This window comes from Macrotis lagotis, chromosome 1 (genome assembly GCF_037893015.1).
Source record: "Macrotis lagotis isolate mMagLag1 chromosome 1, bilby.v1.9.chrom.fasta, whole genome shotgun sequence".
Lineage (NCBI taxonomy): Eukaryota > Metazoa > Chordata > Mammalia > Peramelemorphia > Peramelidae > Macrotis > Macrotis lagotis.
In genome coordinates, this window is record NC_133658.1 from 359,851,811 (window position 1) to 359,873,215 (window position 21,405).

The 21,405-nt window shown below is 45.3% G+C and overlaps 1 protein-coding gene across 4 annotated transcripts; it reads left to right on the top strand.

Moving 5' to 3' along the window:
- Positions 1 to 8,212: 8,212 nt before the first annotated feature.
- LOC141505903 (sequestosome-1-like) lies at positions 8,213 to 19,406 on the top strand. 4 transcript variants are annotated; one of them, XM_074212185.1, is made up of 8 exons: positions 8,213 to 8,483; positions 12,174 to 12,269; positions 14,096 to 14,331; positions 14,851 to 15,010; positions 15,221 to 15,310; positions 17,767 to 17,996; positions 18,312 to 18,507; positions 18,777 to 19,406. In XM_074212185.1, the coding sequence occupies exons 1-8, from the start codon at positions 8,294 to 8,296 to the stop codon at positions 18,932 to 18,934; spliced, it is 1,356 nt and encodes a 451-aa protein (XP_074068286.1). In that variant the 5' UTR covers positions 8,213 to 8,293; the 3' UTR covers positions 18,935 to 19,406. The 4 variants fall into 4 exon arrangements, with proteins under 4 accessions (XP_074068286.1, XP_074068287.1, XP_074068285.1 ...); XM_074212186.1 differs by having other exon boundaries at positions 8,214 to 8,483; positions 14,851 to 15,019; positions 17,767 to 17,948; XM_074212184.1 differs by having other exon boundaries at positions 8,215 to 8,483; positions 14,851 to 15,019.
- Positions 19,407 to 21,405: the final 1,999 nt, after the last annotated feature.

Below are 21,405 nucleotides of genomic sequence, written 5' to 3' on the forward strand. Positions count from 1 at the left end.
CTGCAAAGAAGAGAGGGAAGATAAGAGAGAGCTCTCTTCTGGAAGGTCTTGCTTAAATGTATTTCTATAGTGGGTTGGACAAGTGTGGTGCTTGGGGAGTGGGTTAGCACCTGGCTCTAGATATTTTCCAATAGGATGCCACAGGGGTGGCCCTCCAAGGAATGGCTAAGACAGCACTCATTGCACATGGGGTGGCATTCTATACATTATTAGTTTTTCCTGTCCCAAAAGGTGTGACCTTCAAGTTCAACATGGTCATTTCTTGTGCCCTGCTTCAGTATTATCTCATGTTTGTTATTTTAGTAGAGTTACAGTCTTCATTACCCCATTTAGAGTTTACTTGGTTAAGACATTGGAGTGCCATTTCCTTCTCCAGCTTCTCCAGTTTTATAAATGAGAAAAGTGAAACAAAAGGGATTAATTGACTTGCCCAGAGTCACAGGAGCTAGTATCTGGGGCTATATTTGAACTCTGGGAAAGGAGTCTTCCAGACTCCAGACCACTGGACCTGCCCATTTCCTAAAGTATTTCTACCCTCCCCCCCTTTTTTTAGGGGTTTTTTTTTGGCAAGGCAAATGGGGTTAAGTGGCTTGCCCAAGGCCACACAGCTAGGTAATTATTTGAACCCAGGTACTCCTGACTCCAAGGCCAGTGATTTATCCACTAAGCCACCTAGCTGCCCCAACCCTTCCCCCTTTTGAAGAAATATCCTTTAAAGCAAAGAAAACAGGGAAAACAAACCATTTCATCAAAACTAATTAACACAACAAAGAAAGACTAAGTTTGGCAGTACTACACACTCATATCCCTCCCATCTCAACAAAGCGGAGAGGAAAAGGACTTCTCTTAATGTCACAGCAATATCCTATTAAATTTAAGAAATATTTTCAAATTGTTAATAACATTAGTTCATGGTTTCAAATATAACACTCCTTTTCTGTACTTCTTTGCATATTGAAATGACTATTATGTTCACAACAGAGGAAAATTTTTAAAAATAAACCCCCTAGTAGAAGACAATAAGAGTTTGAAATTTACATAGTTGGCAAACCATTACTTATCTCACTTGGTTCTCATCACAAGCCTTTAAAATAGGTGCTATTATTATTATTCCACTTTACAAATTGGGAAATTGAATTTGATAGAGTTTAATAAATGATTTTTGGTCCCATCCTATCTGAGACAAGATTCAGATATAAACTGCTAGAAACAGAAAAACACTACACCCTAACAGCAACATGGGGGCAATGATCAACCTTGATGGACTCACTCATTCCATCAGTGCAACAATCAGGGAAAATTTGGGGCTGTCTGCAATGGAGAATACCATCTGTATCCAGAGAAAGAACTGTGGAGTTTGGACAAAGACCAAGGACTATTACCTTTAATTTAGAAAAAAACTGATATCCTATTATCTGATATTGCTATCTCTTATACTTTATGTTTCTTCCTTAAGGATATGATTTCTCTCTCATCACATTCAATTTGGATCAATGTACACCATGCAAACAATGTAAAGACTGACAAATTGCCCTCTGTGGCAGGTGGGGGGAGGGAAGTAAATTTAGAGGAAAAATTGTAAAACTCAAGATAAATAAAATCTTTTTTTTTTTTTTTTTTTTTTTTTTTTTTTTTTTTTAGTAAATCCAATGCCAAGACCAGCCAGGGCCTGGCACATAGCTGGGATTATGAGTTAATCAGGATTGTGGGACTGTTAAAGTGTTGCAAAAGACTCTAGAGGGGGAAAAAGCCTTAGAAATTCATTTCTTGCTAACACACATACCACTAGCCCCTCAGGGGGACTCTCCCCTCAATCTCTTCTTCCTTCCCCTTGGCCGGACCCTAGAGGCTGTCAAAATCCACTTGATAGTGGTCCCATGCTCAGAGTCTGAAACAATTTTGGGTCCATTTTCAAGGGAGTCAGGACTTCCTTCTTATGGGGTTCTAACCCTACCCCCACACACAGCCCTCAAATTTCTGGACTCCAGGTGACTTCCTCGCCCAGAAGATTTCCCCTGGACTCCCTCCTATTTATCTAGGCCAGATGATCTTTTCTGGACTATCTAGTGGTTTCTTATATGGGTAGAGTTGGGTGCTCAGTCCAGCTGTGTGGCCTTGGCCCTCTCTCTCTCTCTCCCCTGGGCAGAGGCAACTCTTGGGAGCTTGAGGGCCCTGGGGGAGAACTGCGATCTCTACCCAGACTGGGCTGGTCTGGCCCTGGCTAGGGGGCTGCCCTGGAGCCCCCATCCAGGCTCTGCCACTCTGGCCATAGCTAGGATGCCTGCAGATTCCCCCATTTTAACCCCATTTCTCTGGTCCTCCCCCAGGGCCTCAGGACTCTGGCTGGGTTTCTGCATTCTCTCCTAGATCATCATCTCCTCCCAAGAGGGGGCAACTGTCCATTGTTTAGGGCTCTAAGTCCAGTCACTGGCTAATGGAAGCCAAATGCCAGTGGTCTTGTGGGAATGCATTTATCCCAACAGGGGAATTTTTTAATTCTGGGGAGGACAGTGTGCTTTAATTCATGCTAGTTGATTTTACTTTCAGCTTTGGTTTACTTTCACAAAAAGGACAGAAAATTTTGGGAGACATCCAGTGTTTCTGGGTCAGGAGCAAAGTGCAGACAGAAGCTGACCCTGGGGCCCCTCTGAAAGCCAGAGTCAAGAGCAAGTTTGGGCCTGGGGGTGGGAGGTGGGGGGGTTGGGGGCCAGGGGCTGAGGACACAAGCCTGCCTGGGTAGCTTGCCAGATGCATCTTCAGGCTCCAGAATTGTTATCTGATTCCTGGGCCGGGCCAGAGAACTGCCTACAGCTCATGGGACTGGGTGAGTCACAGCCCCCTGACCCTGACCAGTCTGCGAAGGGGAGGAGGATGAAGGCCCTTCCTGGTTATTTCATCCTGTCCTGTTTACAAACCTTATTCTGGATCTAGAGGAATTAGAACCAGAAACATTTAAACTTTACTTTAAGGTCTTTATAACCCTTTATTTCTGCTATTTGACTTGAATTTCCCTATAACACTCTGAGAAAGAAAAGATTAAAACAAATATGTATGAAGCCCCTACTGTATACTGAGCTAAATGCCACCCCAGGAAGTGAATGCTATATTACTCCTATTTGAATTCATAGCTTCCTGACTCCAAGCCTAATCATCATTGTCACCTAGCTCACTCTAAATTATTTACAATAATTATTAATAGTGTTAATATCTAGCACCTATATAGCATTTTGATGTTTGTCCTTTGTTCTCAAAGACCATTACAAGCACATGAATCAGATTTGAGTGAGAGGGGCTTTGCTAATTCACCAGCCTCACTTTCTCCTCCAGAATCATTGGCCTAGGATGTAAGGCAATCAGGGTTAAGGTCACACAGCTAGTGTCAAGTGTCTGAGGCTTGATTTGAACTCCTGTCCTCCTGACTCCAAGGCCAGGGCTCTATTAGATAACATTGGTAATGCACTTTGCAAACTTTAATATCCTTAATGCACTCTAGAAATGCTATTCTGTGTATACATATGTACAAAGCTGTTTGTATTTGTGTGCATATGTATGATGTCTAAATCTTATTCTACATTTCTAATTTTTAAAAATTGGGGGTGGCTAGGTGGCACAGTGGATAGAGCACCGGCCTTGGAGTCAGGAGTACCTGGGTTCAAATAAGGTCTCAGACACTTAATAATTACCTAGCTGTGTGGCCTTGGGCAAGCCACTTAACCTCATTGCCTTGAAAAAATCTAAAACCCCCCCCTAAAACCCCAAAATTGGTTTCTCAGCCTTCATCTAAAATCTGTTATAAATCTGAATGCTGTCTCTCTGTGTGTAAAAATGTCAATCTGCTATGACAAGGTCTGTCTCCTACATCTGAATGTTGACTTGGTCTGTGTCAGTACTACCTGTTTCGCTTTGTAATAGCAACAATAATTTTCTTTACCTGTATCAACAAATCACAAGATAAGAGACATCTTGATGAGGAGAGCACAATCCTATGTTTGCAAACATTCTCTTTCCAGCCTAAGTGGGATTCTTATCAATAGGAATTTGAAGAAAATATAACTTATGAGAAGATCATAATGTGGAACTATGTCATCTGTATACAATCTCATTGGCTACCTAAGTTTTATGATTCTACTTTCTGTATAAAATACTCCCCAAATTTTGTATCAGGATTGCTATTCTTAATGATATCATCTACCATGGATTTGGTAAAATCCTAGAGAAAGAAATTTCATTGATAAAGCTAACTTTTTGTTTTTTCATATGTAGCTTAAGGAAATTATGTTTAATGTGTGTGTAATATGTATATTGTGCATATATGTATTTGTATTTAAATATATAGATGTATATATATATATGTATAAAAGTGTTCAAGAACAAATTAGGAAAGGTTTGAGGATTGGAGACTCCCTCTTCTAACATAAGATGTGGTTGGAACCCTTTGATCTGACAAAGCCCTCCTGACCTCATTTAGACTCAAACCCCATTCCAGGTTCCTCCTTAGCACTCCCTGAGATGGGAGATGTCACTCTGACCCATTTTCACCATGTCTAACCTCCTTCTTTCACCTCTCACCTAATATAAGCCAGATCCCAAAGGTCAAGAGCAGTTCTTGGCCTGCTGATAAAAGAAAACACTACAGTTCATTGGAAAGAGTCAAATTTGCAGAATGTTTCATTCCTGGCATTGTGTGTATGACTCTTAGAAGTGGTAGTGGTGGTGGTAGTAGTTGCAGTTGTAGTAGTAGTAGTAGTAGTAGTAGTAGTAGTAGTAGTAGTAGTAGTAGTAGTAGCAGCAGCAGTAGTGATGTCATTTAATAGGCAAGTCATTAAACTTCTGTGGGCTTTAGTTTCCTTGTCTATAAAATGAGTTTGGTTTAGACAACCTCTGAGATTTGTTCCCACTCTAATTACATGATCCTATCTGTCAGTCAGTTGGCTCTTGGTGGAGGACTGAGGCTACAATCTTTCACCCAGAGGGTTGGACTCCCTGGACCTCTATGGTCCCTTCCAGCTCTAAATTCCGGCTAATAGCCTTAAAGTAAAGCAGGGAGTTTGACAGGTGATGCTATTGGCTTCTGGCCTTGGCTGGAGAACTCTGAGGAGACTGGGAATTCTCTGAGTCATCTTTACCCAGACTCTAAGAGTCAGAATCCTTCCTATCTGCCTTAGAAAGCACTGGATGGATCTGGGCCAGGGGAAGGGTGTGGCCATAGTAATTGAATGGGTGCAAGTAGAGATCTCCCTCCTCCCCAAAGTTTCTGATGCTCTCTAGAAATTTCTCTACCCCACCCCCAACTAGAATTCCTTTCTCCTGACCCTGGGTTCTCTGGTCTCACTGTTCACATCTAAGGAGCTGGCTGACTTGGGGATCCTGGACTCCTTATCTTCTACTCTCCATCATCTCCCTGTTCCCTCATCAAAATAAAGATACCTTTAATGCCTGCCTGAGTTATTAGATTAAATAAAATGTTGTATGGCTAACTCTATACCAAGTAATCAAAAAACAAGTGTTCATTAAAGTCTCTGGTAGGTGTTAGGTCCCGGACTGGGGATGAGGTTACTAAGCCAAAGGTGAAGTCTGTGCCTTCAAGAAGCTTACAATCTAGAGGGGAAGACAATGTGTCCTGATTCAAGCACATATAAAAGTATATAGGAAGTCATTCCAGGGGAGGCACTTGCTGCTTGGAGGGATTAGGAAAGGCTTCTTCCAAGAGGTGCTGTCTGATGTTTATACTGAGCTTCTAGGGAAATAAGAAGGTCCATGAGGCAGAGATAAGTTGGGAGTATGGCAGAGATGAATATGGGATTCAGAATGGGCAAAAATTGAGGAGAGGGGAAATGGAGTAAAGGCCAGTTTGGATGGATCACCATATAGGGTGTTAGGAAGAGAAGTTAATGTCCTGAATTGGGAAAGAGAGCCAGGGTGAGGGTTTTTAAGATCTAAATTCGTTTAGACTTGAAGCTAGATTTAATAGGCCACCACTAGAGTTAACTGAGTAGGAGAGAGATATGGACTTAATCTTGGTAAACATGTCCCATTTGATAAACTTCCTGAGGGGAGGACTAGAAGAAAGCGAGGAGAACCTGCAGGGAGTAAGAATTTAGATCAGTCTACTCTCATTTGATTCTCACAACAATCCTTGGTGGTAGGGGCTGTTAATTATCCACATTTTACAATTAGGAAAACTGGGGTAGAGGTTAAATGAAGCTATTAATTGTCAAGAAGCCAGCGTTGACTCAGGAATTCCTGACTACAAGCTCTATCCATTTACCACCCACCTGAGAAAAATCCTACCCCCTGTGACTAAAAAAAAAAATCATAGAAATGAGTCCATGATCCAATTTTTCTTTGGATTGGAGTGAAACAAGCCTGACAATGCTCCCTGACAATGCTAATCAAAACCTTCTTCCCTCTTGGAGCAATGAGACTCACCAGATTCAGGTAATAACATGTTTTATTCCCTAAAAACAGCTACCTATCATCACTTCTTCAAAAGGCATTTTTTAAGGTCTTATTATTGACCTGAGACTGTGCTACATATTGGGGATAAAAAAAGCAAAAAGGAAACAGATCCGCCCTCAAGTAGGGTGGGTGAGTAGTATGTCCACTTAAAAATATAAACAAAAGTAATACAATGTAAATTTTGTGAGGGTGGGGCAGTAGAATCTGGGGGCGTTGGGAGAAGTTTCTTATTTCTTGAGCTATTATTTTAAAGAATTGTGGAGCCCAGCTGGGTGCCACAATAGATCGCCAACGGGAAGTCAGGAATACCTGAGTTCAAATTTAGCCTCAGACCCTAGCTTTGTGACCCTGGCTGGGCAAGTCACTTAACCCTGTTTACCACAGTGTCCTCACCTCTAAAATGAACCGGAGAAGAAAACTATTCCAGGGTATTTACCAAGACATTTCCAAATGAGGTCACAGAGTCAGAAACAACAATAAAAGAAGGAAAGGCTAAATCCTTATTATGTACCACAGCCCTCAGGAGACAATGGAACAATAGTGGTTAGACCCTGGGAATTAACTAGGTCAAAATTGAATCAATCATTCAATCAATAAACTTTTATTAAGCGTTTGCTAAGTGCTAGGTATTAATTGATCTTAATTTATATTGTATTTGGTATTCATTATATCTATACTGTGTAATTTGTATTTTGTTTGCATTATATTTTAATTTATATTTTGGTGGGACAATCAAGTGGCTCTTGGAATTGGAGGAAGCCCAAGAATCCACAAACAAGCAGGAGAGACAAATCCACAATCCACATCCCTTCTACCCAACTCTTCTTGGGCTAGTTTGTGCTGGCCTAATCCCCAGTTCGGACGAGCCACAGGAGCTCTGAAGCCGGCCTTCTCCGTGGTGCCTTAGCGGGGTTAGGCGTGAGAAAGTTCCCGAAGCCCGGAGGCCCGGAGGAGCTCTGTCCGGCCCGGAGGCCCGGAGGAGCTCTGTCCGGCCCGGAGGCCCGGAGGAGCTCTGTCCGGCCCGGAGGCCCGGAGGAGCTCTGTCCGGCCCGGAGGCCCGGAGGAGCTCTGTCCGGCCCGGAGGCCCGGAGGAGCTCTGTCCGGCCCGGAGGCCCGGAGGAGCTCTGTCCGGCCCGGAGGCCCGGAGGAGCTCTGTCCGGCCCGGAGGCCCGGAGGAGCTCTGTCCGGCCCGGAGGCCCGGAGGAGCTCTGTCCGGCCCGGAGGCTGCTGAGTCATGCTCAGTCGGGCGGGCTGTGGCGAAGCCGGGGAAACCCCTGGGCTCTGGAGCTGGGCAGCAGCATGCCCGGGCCGGGTGCCAGGGGAAGGGGCACTCACGGCTCCTAATTCTCTCCCTCCACTATGGTTTTGTTTCTGCAGGGCAGGGTGCCCAGGGTCACACGGCATCATGCCGTAGAACTCGGGGCCCCCTGACGCCCCCGACCCCCAGCAGCCCCCATTCCTGGGGGGGGGTTAAAAGGCCACGTCAAATGACTTTTCTCTGAGGTCCGGGGCCCGTGCGAGAGGACGCACTGTCCCCCGACTTCGGGACTGGCCCCTTCCTCCCTGGACCGTGGCCCCTCGGGGCCGCCGCCCCGCCCCCACTCCGGGGCTTTCGCAGCTTTAATCTCCATCTTCCCACGCAGGGCTCGGGGCGCGGAGCAGCGGGGCGGGGGCGGGGCGGGCGGAAGCTCCGCCCAGGAGGCGGGGCCTGCGCGCCGGCGCGTATAAGAGCGGGCGCGGGGCGGCCCGGCCGCACAGGTTCTCCCTCCGCTCCAGGCGCGCTTCGCCCGCTCCCGCCCCGCGTCCGCTCCGACCGCTCGCAGCCGCCTCAGCCATGGCCGCGGAGGCCCCGGGGCGCCTGGTGGTGAAGGCCTACCTGATGGGCAAGGAGGAGGCGGCGCGGGAGATCCGGCGCTTCACGCTGGAGGCGCTCGACGGCCCGGGGCGCTGCGAGACGCTGCTGCGGCGCGTGGCCGAGGTGTTCCCGGCGCTGCGGCCCGGAGGCTTCCAGGCCTACTACCGAGGTGCGGCGGGGGGCGGGGCGGGGCCGGGCTGACGGGCGCTGTGACGCAGGCCGGGGCCGGGCCCGCAGCTCCGGGGCGGGCTCTGCGCGGCCCCCGGGAAGCCGGGCGCCTCGGTGCCGGCGGGGCACCGCCTGGTCGTCCAGGAGTCTGCTCCGGCCGCCAGAAGCGCGGCTGCGGGGCCTGGCGGCGTCGGCACCGGCGCGGGGGGCAGTGCGGGCGCGGGGCGTTGGGGACGGTCCGTAGGGCCCGGAAGACCCGCGGGGGAGGGGGCTCCAGAACTCGGAGGGTCCTCGAGGGCCTCCATCTTGGAAGCCTGCGCTGGCCCCGCCGTGGGGGAGGGGCGTGGCGGGGGAGGGGCTGGGCTTCCCTGCGGGAGGGGGGGGGCCTCGTGCGGTGGAGGGTGTGTCGGGGGAGGGAAGCCGAGCGAAGCTTCCAGAAGAGTGACTGGGCGTGGCGGGGGGGAGCGGGCGTCGAGGCTCCCCGTGGGGAAGGAGCTCGGGCCCCGCCCCCCGCGCCGGCTCCCGCGTGACCAGGCGCCGCCCGTGTTTCTTCTCCCGGAAAATGGGGACAAACAGCGTGAGGTGGCGGTGACGTCATAAGTGCCGAGGACGCGCGAGCGCCCATTGGCTCGTGGCCTGTCACTCCCGCCCCGGCTCCGCCTCCCCGCTCTTCTCCCGGGAGGGTTCGGAGGGGCCCCGCCCCCAGCCTGGCCGCCCGGCTCTGCCCCGCCCCCCAGAAGCCCCCGGAGCCCGGGGCCCTTTCCGGACCCGAGGACTCCCCCAAACTGTCTGGACTCCCCAACCCGGAGACCTGGGCGCGCCCCCCGGGGCGGGGAGGGGAGGCTGGAAGGAGGCGGCGCCCCGAGCCCGGAGCCGCTCCTGCCCGCAGAGGGCTTCCTGGCCGAGGGAGCGCAGCGCGCATGCGCCGCACGTGGAGCCCCGCCCCCAGTGCCTGCTTTGTTCGGGATCACGAAGACCCCAGGGTTCCGAGGGTTTGGGGGCGTCTCCTGGGGAAGGGGGGGTTTAGATGGGACTTGGAGGGAGGCAGAGGCAGGGCCTGGGCACTGAATGCCAAGCGGCCTTCTGGATTTGCTCCTGCAGGGCAGGGAGCCGCTGCAGGTGACTGACGGGGGGGCAGGTGGGGGTGACCCGATGTGCCCCCACTAATGAGGGGTAGCAGTGCTGAAGGGACTCCCCACCCCGCCCCCACTCTGGGCCAAAGGAAGGCAGGAGCCAGGGAGGAGGGCTCATGCTGGATTCCTGTTGCCAAGGTGAAATCGGGGCTGGACCAACAGCTTGGGCGTGAGCAGTGAGAGGAGGGGGTGTCCGGGAGGACGCCCAGGCTGAGAGCTGAGAGATGGGACGAAGATGAGGGTCGGGGTTTAGGGGAAGAGATGATGATTTCTGCTTTAGACTAGTTGAATTTAAAATGTCTCCTGGACATCCAGTTCAGCATCTCCCAGAGGCATCTGGAGATTTCAGAATGATGAAATTCGAGATGGTAATTAAATCTATGGGAGGTGAGAGAGCAGGATCAGGACAGGACCCTGAGGGGACACCAGAGAGCTAGGAGAACCCAGAAAGGGGGTGGTGTCCTCAAAGAGTTCGAGAACATCCAGGAGGAGAAGGTGATCGACAGTGTCAAAGGGCAGAGGTCAAGGAGGACCAGTTAGAAAAAGTTCAACTAAGATCATTAGTGTCTTTGTAGAGACCAGTGTTGGTGAAATGATGAGCTTGGGAGCCCTACTGTTAAGCTGTCAAGGAGAGGAAGCACAGGCACTGTTTATAAATAAGTGAAATTATAAAATGTAGTAGAGGAGAGCATCTCACTTCTGACCTTTTCTTAGGAAGGTGAGGTCTGTGAGGGGAACCCCTCAAATTCTAACTTGGCCTAGTCTGATTCCTTTAGGCAGCTAGTGAATAAAACCCTAGATTTGGAATCCAGAAAATTGGGAGTTCACTTTTGACCACAGATACCTACTGGTTGTGTGGCCCTGGGCAAGTCACTTTTAAACTCACTGTCTTGGTTTCTTCGTATATAAAATGGGGATATTAATTAGCACCTACCTCCAAGGGTTGTTTGTGACAACAAAGAGGAAAGATTTATACATATCAATGCTGGTTGTTATTCTTCTTGCTCCAAAGTCAGCTCTCTGCTGAACTGGAATTGGTTTGAACCTGCCCGTTCTCTTTCTATTCCCATGCTATAAACTATGTGAGGGCTGGACCTTTTTGTATTGGTGTTAGGAGAGAATTTGAATCTAGTTTCAGACACTTGATACTCACTAGCTATTTGACCTTGGACAAGTCACTTAACCCAGATTGATTCTCATCTAGGACCATTTCTAGTTGTGCCAGATTTCATATCTGGCCACTGGACCCAGATGGCTGTGGAGAAGAAAGTGAGGTTGACTTACTTAGCAAAGCAACTCCTCACTCAAATCCAGATCCTGTGCTTGTCATGGTGTTCTTCAAGAACAAAGGTCAAACATCATCATCTTTGATAGGTGCTTAGATAGTTGTTGGGTTGAATGGACTTTGTAAAGGCCCCATGGTTTAACAGATTAAAAACCTATAGGAAGTAGGAATCTTTGTGGCCCTGAGTAGGGGAGTGACTCTAATCCTAGTTCTTAAGTCTCAGATTGAGTCAAACCCAAACCCAGGTTTGATTTCATGATCATTTTCCTCAGAAAGGAGTTTTCTCATTCTAAAAAGATGAAACTGAGATGTGGTATAGATCTTCTAACTTGAGTTAGCACCATTTCCACAGAACCATATTGCCCCTTATTTGTCACTGATCTCTTATGGCCACAACTGTACTTTAGGAAGATTGTTCTAGTCACTTACGGGCAAAATTCATTACAAGGAAAGAGACTTGAGGCAGGGAGATCTAGAAGTAAGCTCCCCAAGGACAGGGACTGTCTTTACCTTTTTAGTATCCCTAGCACTTAAGAGTCTCCCTGGTTCCCTGCTGGTAGGGAGTGAATTCTTCATAGAGTATTTGGTAGTGAAATCTAAATCTCTTATTAAGCCCCAAGTATTGGATTAAGCACTTCACAAATATTTCATTTGATCCTCAGACCAATCCTGGGAGGGTAAATGCTGATATTAGCCTCATTTTATGGATGAGGGAAATGGAGGCAAGCGACTTATCCAGGATCAACACAGCAAGTTTATATCTGAGGCTAGGTTTCAACTCAAGTCTTGCTGATCCCAGGCCCAGCACTCCCAGACTTGTGTCTCATCCTGGTCTTCCCCTCCCCTGCACTGTCAACCTCTAGAGCAAGAATGAGGAATTTTTCCTTAAGACATAGATGGGAAGAAAATCCAATCTTGCTTAGTATTTGGGTGGGTGTCTGGATTGAATGGGTATAATCTTTTTTTTAATTTAAGGATTTGCGATTAAGTGACTTGCCTAAGGTCACACAGCTAGGCAATTATTGTCTGATGTTGGATTTGAACTCAGGTCCTCCTGAATCCAGGGCAGATGCTCTATCCACTATGCTTCCTAGCTGCCCCCATACAGTCTTAACATGGAGGAGAGCACATTATCTTGCTTCTGGTTACACTGAGATAAATAGCTAGTTTCTGCAGGATAGTACCAGGAGGCAGAGTCAGAAAATAGGAAACCTTATACAAATATAGCTATTGACTTAAATTATATTTCATTTTTATATATTTTTAATTCTAGATGAAGATGGGGATCTGATTGCCTTCTCCACTGATGAGGAACTGAGCATGGGGATGCGCTACATTAAGGATGACCTTTTCCGGATTTACATTAAAGGTGAAAATGGGCTTTTTAGAAGCAGGGTTCTAGTTTCTTACAGGCAGTTGGAATAGTACAGGCTGTGCTTTGAACAGGGAAGAGTCTTGGATCTCATTTCTCTCCTCATCTGTAAAGTGGGGTTAATATTTTCAAGAAATACTGATCTTGTGAAGGGTGCTTTGAGAAAAACTCTGCTTCTTTTTAATTAGGTTTTTTTTTCTGCAAGGCAAATGGGGTTAGGTGGCTTGCCTAAGGACACACACAGCTAGGTAATTAAGTGTCTGAGATCAGATTTGAACCCAGGTACTCCTGACTACAGGGCCAGTGCTTTATCCACTGTGCTACCTAGCTGCCCCCTCTTTTCTTTTTTTTTTTAAATCATTTATATGTAATAGTTTTCAACATTCATTTTATGTTAGATCTTTGAGTTCACTTTTTTCTCTCTTCCCTATGATAGTGAGTTATCTGATAGAGGCTAAACATTTCTATATTAGATGTGTTGTGGAAAAAATCATAACTAAAGGAGAAAAATCCATGAGGAGAGGGGAAAATAAAAACATCTTTTAAATGGAAAACAGTGCTTTGTTCTGCATTCAGACTCCATAGTTCTTTCTCAGGTGTGCAATAACATTTTCCATCACAAGTTTTTTTATATTTGTCTTTGATTTGCTGTATAGTTAAGAACTAAGACCATCCTAGTTGATCATCTCATGTCACACACATATGTTAGTATTTAAAACGTTTTCCTGGTTCTGCTCACTTCACTCAATATCAGTTCGCGCAAGTCTTTCCAGGGTTTTTTGAAATCTTTTTAAAGCATTCTTGAAGTTGTAGTAATTTCTTTTGGTGTTATCATTATTACCTGTAAGGGTATCTGAGGATAGTGACCTGGAGGTGGAATCACATATATAAAAATAGATCTTGGGCTCCAATTCCTTTGAAAGGGACTGTGAGTCAGGTGCTATTTGTGATCACAAAGACAGCTGTCACTGCTTTGAGACATTTTGCCTGCTCTACAATTTCTTTATTGTTCACTCTTAAGTTTTTGCAAAGCAATGGGGTTAAGTGGCTTGTCTAAGGCCACATAGCTAGTAATTATTAAGTGTCTGAGACTGGATTTGAACTCAGGTACTCCTGAATCCAGGGCCAGTGCTTTATCTACTGGGCCACCTAGTTGCTTATTGTTCACTCATTTTTAATAGGAATGGTAGCCAGTTTATTTCTTTTGGTTCTTCTATTTTAAGTCTCAAAAAATTCCTCTTTTTGGCTCTTTTTCTTTTTTAAAACCCAAAGGCAGCTCTGTTAATGAAGGCTCCCTTAGGCTTTGAATAGCCAGTTGCCAAGCCTTCTTTACTAAGGCACAAACACTCTGCCTCTGGATGTCCTGGAACTCTTCTCCTGGGGGAAAGGTGAGGGGGAGGGACTCTTTTGGGAAAATAATCCATCTGTCTATACTGAAATAAGAAGTGAGTACCTTCATGGTGAGGCTTAAACCATTTTAGCACTTTCAGTCTGGCTTGATTGTATGTAGTATTCCTTACCCCCCTGCCCCAACCTCTTCAAAGAGGGCAGAGAATCTCATTCTCTGAGGTCAGACTGTTATAAATTGCTCAGCAATTGTTTGTTAGGAGGTATTGATCTTGCTTCAGTCTTACAAGTTTTTGGAGTTTTCTCTAGCCTCCTCATCTCTTGCTGCATTGAGAATATTGCACTTTATTAATGATTTACTTGGTCTTCTCTCCCCCCCCCCCCCAGCTGCCAAAGCCATGTGGCAAAAAACAAAAAGCTATATGGCTAGTGTCTTAAAGTGGCAAGCTGAACATTTTCTCCCTCTCCTCCTTTAGAGAAGAAGGAATGCAGGCGGGAGCATCGTCCTCCTTGTGCCCAGGAGATGCCCCCCCCAAACATGGTGCATCCCAATGTGATCTGTGATGGCTGTAATGGACCAGTGGTGGGGAGTCGCTTCAAGTGTAGCATCTGCCCAGACTACGACCTCTGCAGCACCTGTGAAGGCAAAGGTCTTCACAAAGAGCATAACATGATTGTCTTCCAGAACCCCTTCCACCCCCACCTGCCTGAGGTGAGAAACCAGCATCCTGGAGAGGAGGCCTCAAGAGAACATCACCACCCCTGTCCCCCCACCCTTAAGAGTACATCACTACCCTCCACCTTTCTTCTAATGCTATCTGAATACCACCATTTGTGGGGAAAGGCAGTTGACTGTACCCTACTAGGGGTTGTAGATATGTCAGGATCAGTAGGCATTAAGTACTTGATATGTCTTAGGCGTTACGGAAGATGGGGATAGACAAAAAGTAAGATAGCTTAATAGAGGAGATAAGACGATATACATAAAGAAATGTAATCAATTCAATTCAGTAAAAGGTAATTAAGTACTTATATGCCAACTGCTGGGGGACACAGATAAGAGACAGATAGCTTCTACCTTCTAGGAGATAATAATTTCTCAAGGGAGTTATGATGTACATAAGTATATTCAAAGTATATGAAAAGTAATTTTGAGGTGGTAAGGGGGGTACCAACAATTTTGGGCGGATTACAATAACCCTCTAATCTGGCTGTGACTGATTTCTTTCAGTGGTTTTCTCGCCGACGTTGGTTGCATAAGATGAGACATGGGGCTTTCCCCCCTTTCGGGTGGATGCCAGGATGGGGATTCGTTGATCCTCACCCCATGAATCCAAATGCTCCACAGGCACAAACTGGTGGAACTCCCCCCAATCCAGGAGCAGAACAAGGTCAGATGGGTATGTCTACTTGCTTTGCTTTTGGAATTATCATATTCCTAAAACCTACCTGAGATTGCAAGCCTTTGGCAAAGAAGATGAATTAATTGGGCAAGGGGGGAAGGGAGAAAAAGAATTTCACCTAGTTCATGGTCTTCTGGAAATAGGATTGAATGCAAGTCATTTTCACTCACTGGCTCTTAATGATTTTTGTTTTTAAAGCTTCAGCTAGTACACAACAGGACTCAGACCCCAATGTCACCTTCCTACAGAATGTAGGTGAAAGTGTGGCAGCTGCCCTTAGCCCTCTGGGTAAGTGACCTTTATTTTAAATTTTTGGGATTTATGTCTGAGTAGTTGAGGCAGTTTGATTGACCTAAGACCAAATAAGGTAGAAAGGAATGGAAGCTTATCAAGTAACTCTTTGGTTACTTCAGTTCTTACGAAATCATGCATGTCTTTTCCTAGAAAATGTTGGAAATCCTGGGCAGTAACTGATTTTTTCAGAAGACCAGAACCTTCTATCATCTACCTATAGAAGTCAAGGACAAAACTCTAACTTAGTGATTTGGCATTTCCATTGGCACTGAAACAGAATAAGAATAGATTTAGAGAAGAAGGGGCTTTTCAGGTCATGTAGTTCAATCCTCCATTTCATACCAGAAACTAGCATCCAGAGAATTTAATAGCTAAGATTGAATCTCAGCTTTTCTGACCCTGAAAACAAGACTGTCTTTTCTGACATGCTGTAGATTAAGTTAGGTTAAGGTCTGTTTTATTATCTCAGAAAATGAAAGGTTTCTGGCAAGTTGGAGTCACCCTAACTGAAAGGGCAAGTGAAGAGGAATCTTCTTTAGAGACCAAACTTCAGAGGGAAATGATATTCAACCTGATAGGCAAGCACTGACTTGTAAAACCAGGCCTAATGGCCCCAAGAGAGCACTAATAAGAAACATAATAAGTTTTATATGAGAAGGAAGAAAAAAACATTTACTAAATCAGCACCTTCTGTACCAGAGTATTCCCTCATTTGATTCTCACTACAGCTCTGGAAGGTAGATATTCCTATTATCTTAGTTTTACAGTTGCAGGAACTGAAACAGTTAAGAGAACTGTCCAGAATCACATGGTTACCAAATATCTGAGGCAAGGTTCAAAGTTGGATCTCCTTAACTCCAGCCTCTATTTAAACTTTAGACTTTACCCTACTGGGGGGGAACGTAGGACATTTTTCTCTTTCTCCTCCCAGAGATGGTAAGCAATCTGATAAAGGTTATACATTTGGAGTCATGTAAAACATACTGGTCATTTTGTGAAAGAAACAAAGGTATAGATCGGTATTCAGACACATCCAGTTCTTTCTGTAGGAGTAGAATAGCATTTTTCAGCATGAGTCCTTTGATTTTCTTGGATCATGCTATTGCTGAGAATAGCTAAGTCATTTACGGTTGATCATCATTCAGTATTGCCTGTTAACTGTATACAATATTCTCCTGATTCTGCTCATTTCACTTAGCATCAGTTCATATATATCTTTACAGCTTTTTCTGAGAGCATCCTCTTTGTCAGTACAATACAATTCAGCAGTACCCTACCACAATCATATGCCACTACTTGTTCAACCATTTCCCAATTGCTAGGACTGCCCAATTTCCAATTCTTTATCACCACAAAAAAAAAGCTGCTACAAATATTTGTCCCTTCTCCTTTTTTTATCTCTTTGGGGGGGGTACAAAGTATTGGTATTGCTTGGTCAAAGAGTCTGCCCTGATGTATAATCATTTGGGCATAGTTCTAGATTACTCTCCAGAAAAGTTGGATCGGTTCACAGCTATATCAACAGTGCAGTAGTGTCCCCACATCCCCTCCAACATTTATCATTTTCCTTTTCAGATAGGAGAATCATCTTAGATATTACTTAGGAGTTTGGAGATTTATTATGGGATTCTAAAATGTTAGAATTACTATTGTAATGAGTAAGGGGGCAGCTAGGTGGCACAGTGGATAGAGGCCTCTTGGAAGCTGTCACTAGGCTGTCAGATGGTACAATGGTACTTTGTTTCACAGCTTTTGAGGGAAGCTAGAAATAGAGCTTGAGGACCAGGTCCCAACCAATCTCTTAACTCACAAATGATCAGTCTTGTGAAGATTCCAAAGTTCATTTGAAGGTGAGAAGATGGCTTAGGTTCACTTTTTGTATGAGTGATCCATAGAACCTATATATGGGTTAGGTAGATGAGAAGGAGAAATGTAAGACTTTGTAAAAGTCTGCTATATTTTATTTTGCTTTGTCCTGGAGAGAAGTATTTACATTGTTCCTTGCTCTTCACCTGAGTGAAGAAAAAGACTAAACTTTTTTCCTCCTTAGACTTAACCTTGGTGAGTCATTTCAATTGTTTGTCCCTTCATGACCTCATTTGGGATTTCTTACAAAGATTCTGGAGTAGTTTGCTGTGTCATTTTCCAGTTCCTTTTATAAGTAAGGAAACAGACAAACAGGAAGTCAGGAAAATAAGCTTTTCATATTTCATTTTTTCAATTACATGTCTTAATTCTAGGTACTGCCACCTGTCTCCTAGCCTAGTGCCAGATGCTTAATAAATGATAATAAATTCATTTACTAATTAATGAAATGATGTAAACAAGAATACAAATCTCCTTTGTGCCTCTAGACTATCCTTTATTCTCATGAATTAAGTCAACTCATTACTGTCTGAGCTTCCTGGATGAGTTGTAGTCTGTCCTAAGCTGCTTCCTTGGTCTTTCAGGTATTGATGTTGACATTGATGTAGAACATGGTGGAAAAAGAAGCAAGGTGACTCCATCCTTCTCCCAATCCAACAGTGAGGACAAGAGTAGTCTTCAGTCAAGCAGTTCCTCCAGCAAAAGCCAAGCAAGCATCCAGACCTCTGAAATGGAAATGATGGCCCTTTCTGAGCAGATGGAGAAGGTAATCGTGGAGTCTTCCATGCAAGTGGATGAGAACCCACTATCCCAAGTAAGTTGAGAAGTTCATCCACCTAGGTCTGATCCTGCCAGGGCCCACCACCTCCGTAATGCTTGCTTTTATACTCTTAAGTAATTGTCATGTGTTAGAAGTTCAGGCATTTGTTCTAGTAAGCATTTTAGGATAATTTGGTCACTTAACCAAAACTAACTCTAGCTGTGAAGTTAACATCTCAGAATAAAATTCTGTGAAGATAATTATTGGTTCCACAGTAGGTCTCCTGCTTCTTTACATCCTAGCCAAGGAGCTTTGGGTTCTGGCCAGCTTCAGGCTTTAGTCATCATAGTTTCTTGCCTCTCCTCACAGGATCAGGTAGAGGCTGGTAGCAGTTCAGGAGGAGATGATGACTGGACTCACTTGTCTTCAAAAGAAGTGGATCCTTCCACGGGAGAACTGCAGTCCCTACAGATGCCAGAAACAGATAGTCTGAACTCCATGGACCACTCTCAAGAGGGGCCCACAGGGCTCAGGGAAGCTGCCCTATACCCACATCTTCCACCAGGCAAGTGCACCTCAGCACATTATTTTGGGCATGCCATCTCTTCTCCTGACTGCTGTAATAAGTCCCGTCCTTTGTATTACTAAGTTTGGGTAAAAATAGCTTCATCCCCTAGGATACAGGAAACATTCTAGGTAAGACAGTATACTTTCAGGTGCTGCAAGTAGTCTGGATGTCATAGGGACTGGTGACCAGGGTCCCTAGCAGAAAGCTTAACCCAGCCTGGGAATTCAGTTTGGTGGCATCTTCATGAGTTTTCTTGTCTTTTGTAGAAGCAGATCCCTGTTTGATCGAATCCCTCTCCCAGATGCTGTCCATGGGCTTCTCTGATGAGGGCGGCTGGCTCACCAGACTCCTGCAGACCAAGAATTATGACATTGGGGCCGCACTTGATGCCATCCAGTATTCCAAGCATCCACCCCATCCATAAGGGATTCCTGCTCTAGGAACCCCAACTCACTTTTCTGTCCTGTAACCTGACCTGTTGTCAGTCCCAGCTTCTCGGGGAAAATTAAGCTTATTCTTGTGAAGGTTCTTAGTTCTGTGTTCAGTCATGTTGGAAGCCATATCAGTTCACTTTTTGCTTAGACCATAGAGCACCAGCACACTCACCTCTGTCCATTGATTGTGTCATTGTTTCAAGGGAGGAAACATCCCTTCACTAATAGTTTTTTGTAAGGGGAGGGGAGTGACAATGGAGTGAAGACAAGGAAAAAAGGGTAGGTTTTCCTAGTTCTTTGTTTCCATGTTCCCTTATCTCTGGTTCATGTCAGTTTTCTTGCACTTAAGTAGTCTTAGCTTTTCACCTTTGTAACCAAGTCTTCAGTTAAATTTGTGGAGAACTAATGTTGTCTTTTGCCATATTCAGCACCATTCATTCAATAAACATTATTCAGCCTTTACGGAGTCCTTCTTATTGGGGGAGATATAAAATGTAGATAAACAGACCCTGCCCTCATGGACATCCCTGTCCTCTTGACCATAAAGCACAAAATCACATGATGAACGTGTTGAAAAAAGTTGGGAGGGATGGGGCTGGTGGGTTAGTGATAGGGGCACAAATATTTGGACACAGATTGTCAGAAATTTCCACAAATGTGTCTCTCTCCCCCCGCCCCAGAACTCAAGACTTTTTTTTTACTTTAGCTGAAGCAGAATATATTTTGCTCCAACCTTTTTGCTTACGTTTTAAGGGAGAGTTCATCCCATTCACATTGAAAGTTATGATTACTAATTCTTCATTGCCCTCCATGCTATGTTCCCTGTTTGTATTTTTCCCCTCCCCCCATTATCCATATTCCCTAGTATTTTGTTTCTGAATACCACCCCTTCAGTGTGTTTGCCCTCCTATATCACACCTTCCCCTTTGCCTTTTTCCCTTCCCTTCCCTTTTGTTATTTCCCCCTTTTTCCCCCACTCCCCTTCCCTTTCTCCATCACCCCCTCCCATTTTCACCTTTTAATACTAGAAAGGTTAGATGTTTTGTAAGTATGAGTATGTGTAGCTTGACTTTAAGCCAAGTCTGAGAAGAAGATTCAGGTGTTTCTCATGTGCTCCCTTCTTCCCTCTTACCATAGGTTTTTTGTACCTTAGTGTAATGAGATTTGAACTTAGACTCCTAAATGGCAACATTTTAAATGGGTTTTATAAAAATACACACTAGTCCCTTTGCTTTACCAAAGTGCCAGCTCATCTAGTTTTCAGAAAGAAACTCAAAGAGTGTTTTGGGCCAAGGCAAAATTATGGGAGACTCGGGGAAATTAGGCCTTTGACCCCAAGGTCCTGGCAGGGTAAGAGAGAGACTTTGTTGGAAGGTTAACTCACCTACCTTGGAAGTAGCCAAACCCCCAGAGCATCTGCTATAGCTATTAAATGGGGTGTGTGGGGTACTCAGGGCTAGCACCTCTGGGGGCTTGCCCAACTCAACCAATTCATCTGGCTTCCAGATGCAGCCACAATTGGGTAGGACTGGTTCTGGATTTGGAGGGTAGCCAATGGGGGATTACTGACTTCCCAGCCAAGCATGTAAAGAGTTGCCCCCATCCCCAGAAATGGGCACTTGAGAATAATTTATTCCAACAAAAATATTTGTGGAACTCCTAGAGCTTGATTAGACAATGAAATACCAAGGTTATCTGCTGCATTCTGGGCCATTGACTTGTTTTGACACTGGACTTTGGTACTATAATGTGCTTGGATTTGAAGATTCAGGTCAACGAGCACTCCTATTACAGAGACAAATCCCTATACTAGCCACTGATAAGGGCAAGAAACCAACCAGTTTGCTTTTTAGCATGAGTATTCCTAGATGCCATCAGTAGCCACACAACTATATTCATCCTTCACATGTGCCTACTATGATACACATGTTATTTGTTCTGACTTCTTGAAGCCCTGTGACCTCAGGGAGGTGATGCTATGACATGAAGTGAGAGGGTGCTGTATGGTCACCAGCCTAAGCTTTTGAACTGAGTCCAGTGGCAAAAGATGCAGGATAACTGAAGATGGCCCTGGTCACAGTGGAGGCCCTGACTTTAAAGCTAGATCTTTCCCAGGTCACAGTTTGAGGTCATTAGTTAAAAGAGATGAGATAGAGGCCAAAAATGACCACTCCCCCCACCAAAAAAAATCAAATCTGGGGTGGGGGGGAGATCTTCACAGTTTTGGGCCAGAACAAACTTATTTACACAGGCTTTGTGAAAAGAGGCTTGTGTTGGGGGGTGGGGGGTAGGGAGGGGAACATGAAGAAAACTGGCAGGTGACAGGTGCAAAAAATACTAGGATAATGAAAGGTACCAATCTAGGGAAAGTGAATCTCAAAATATTAGGCAGTAAAGGAGCTGGTCTTTCAGAATGAAATATTTGGTACATGTCCCCTCATACATAACTAGGCAAAAAATG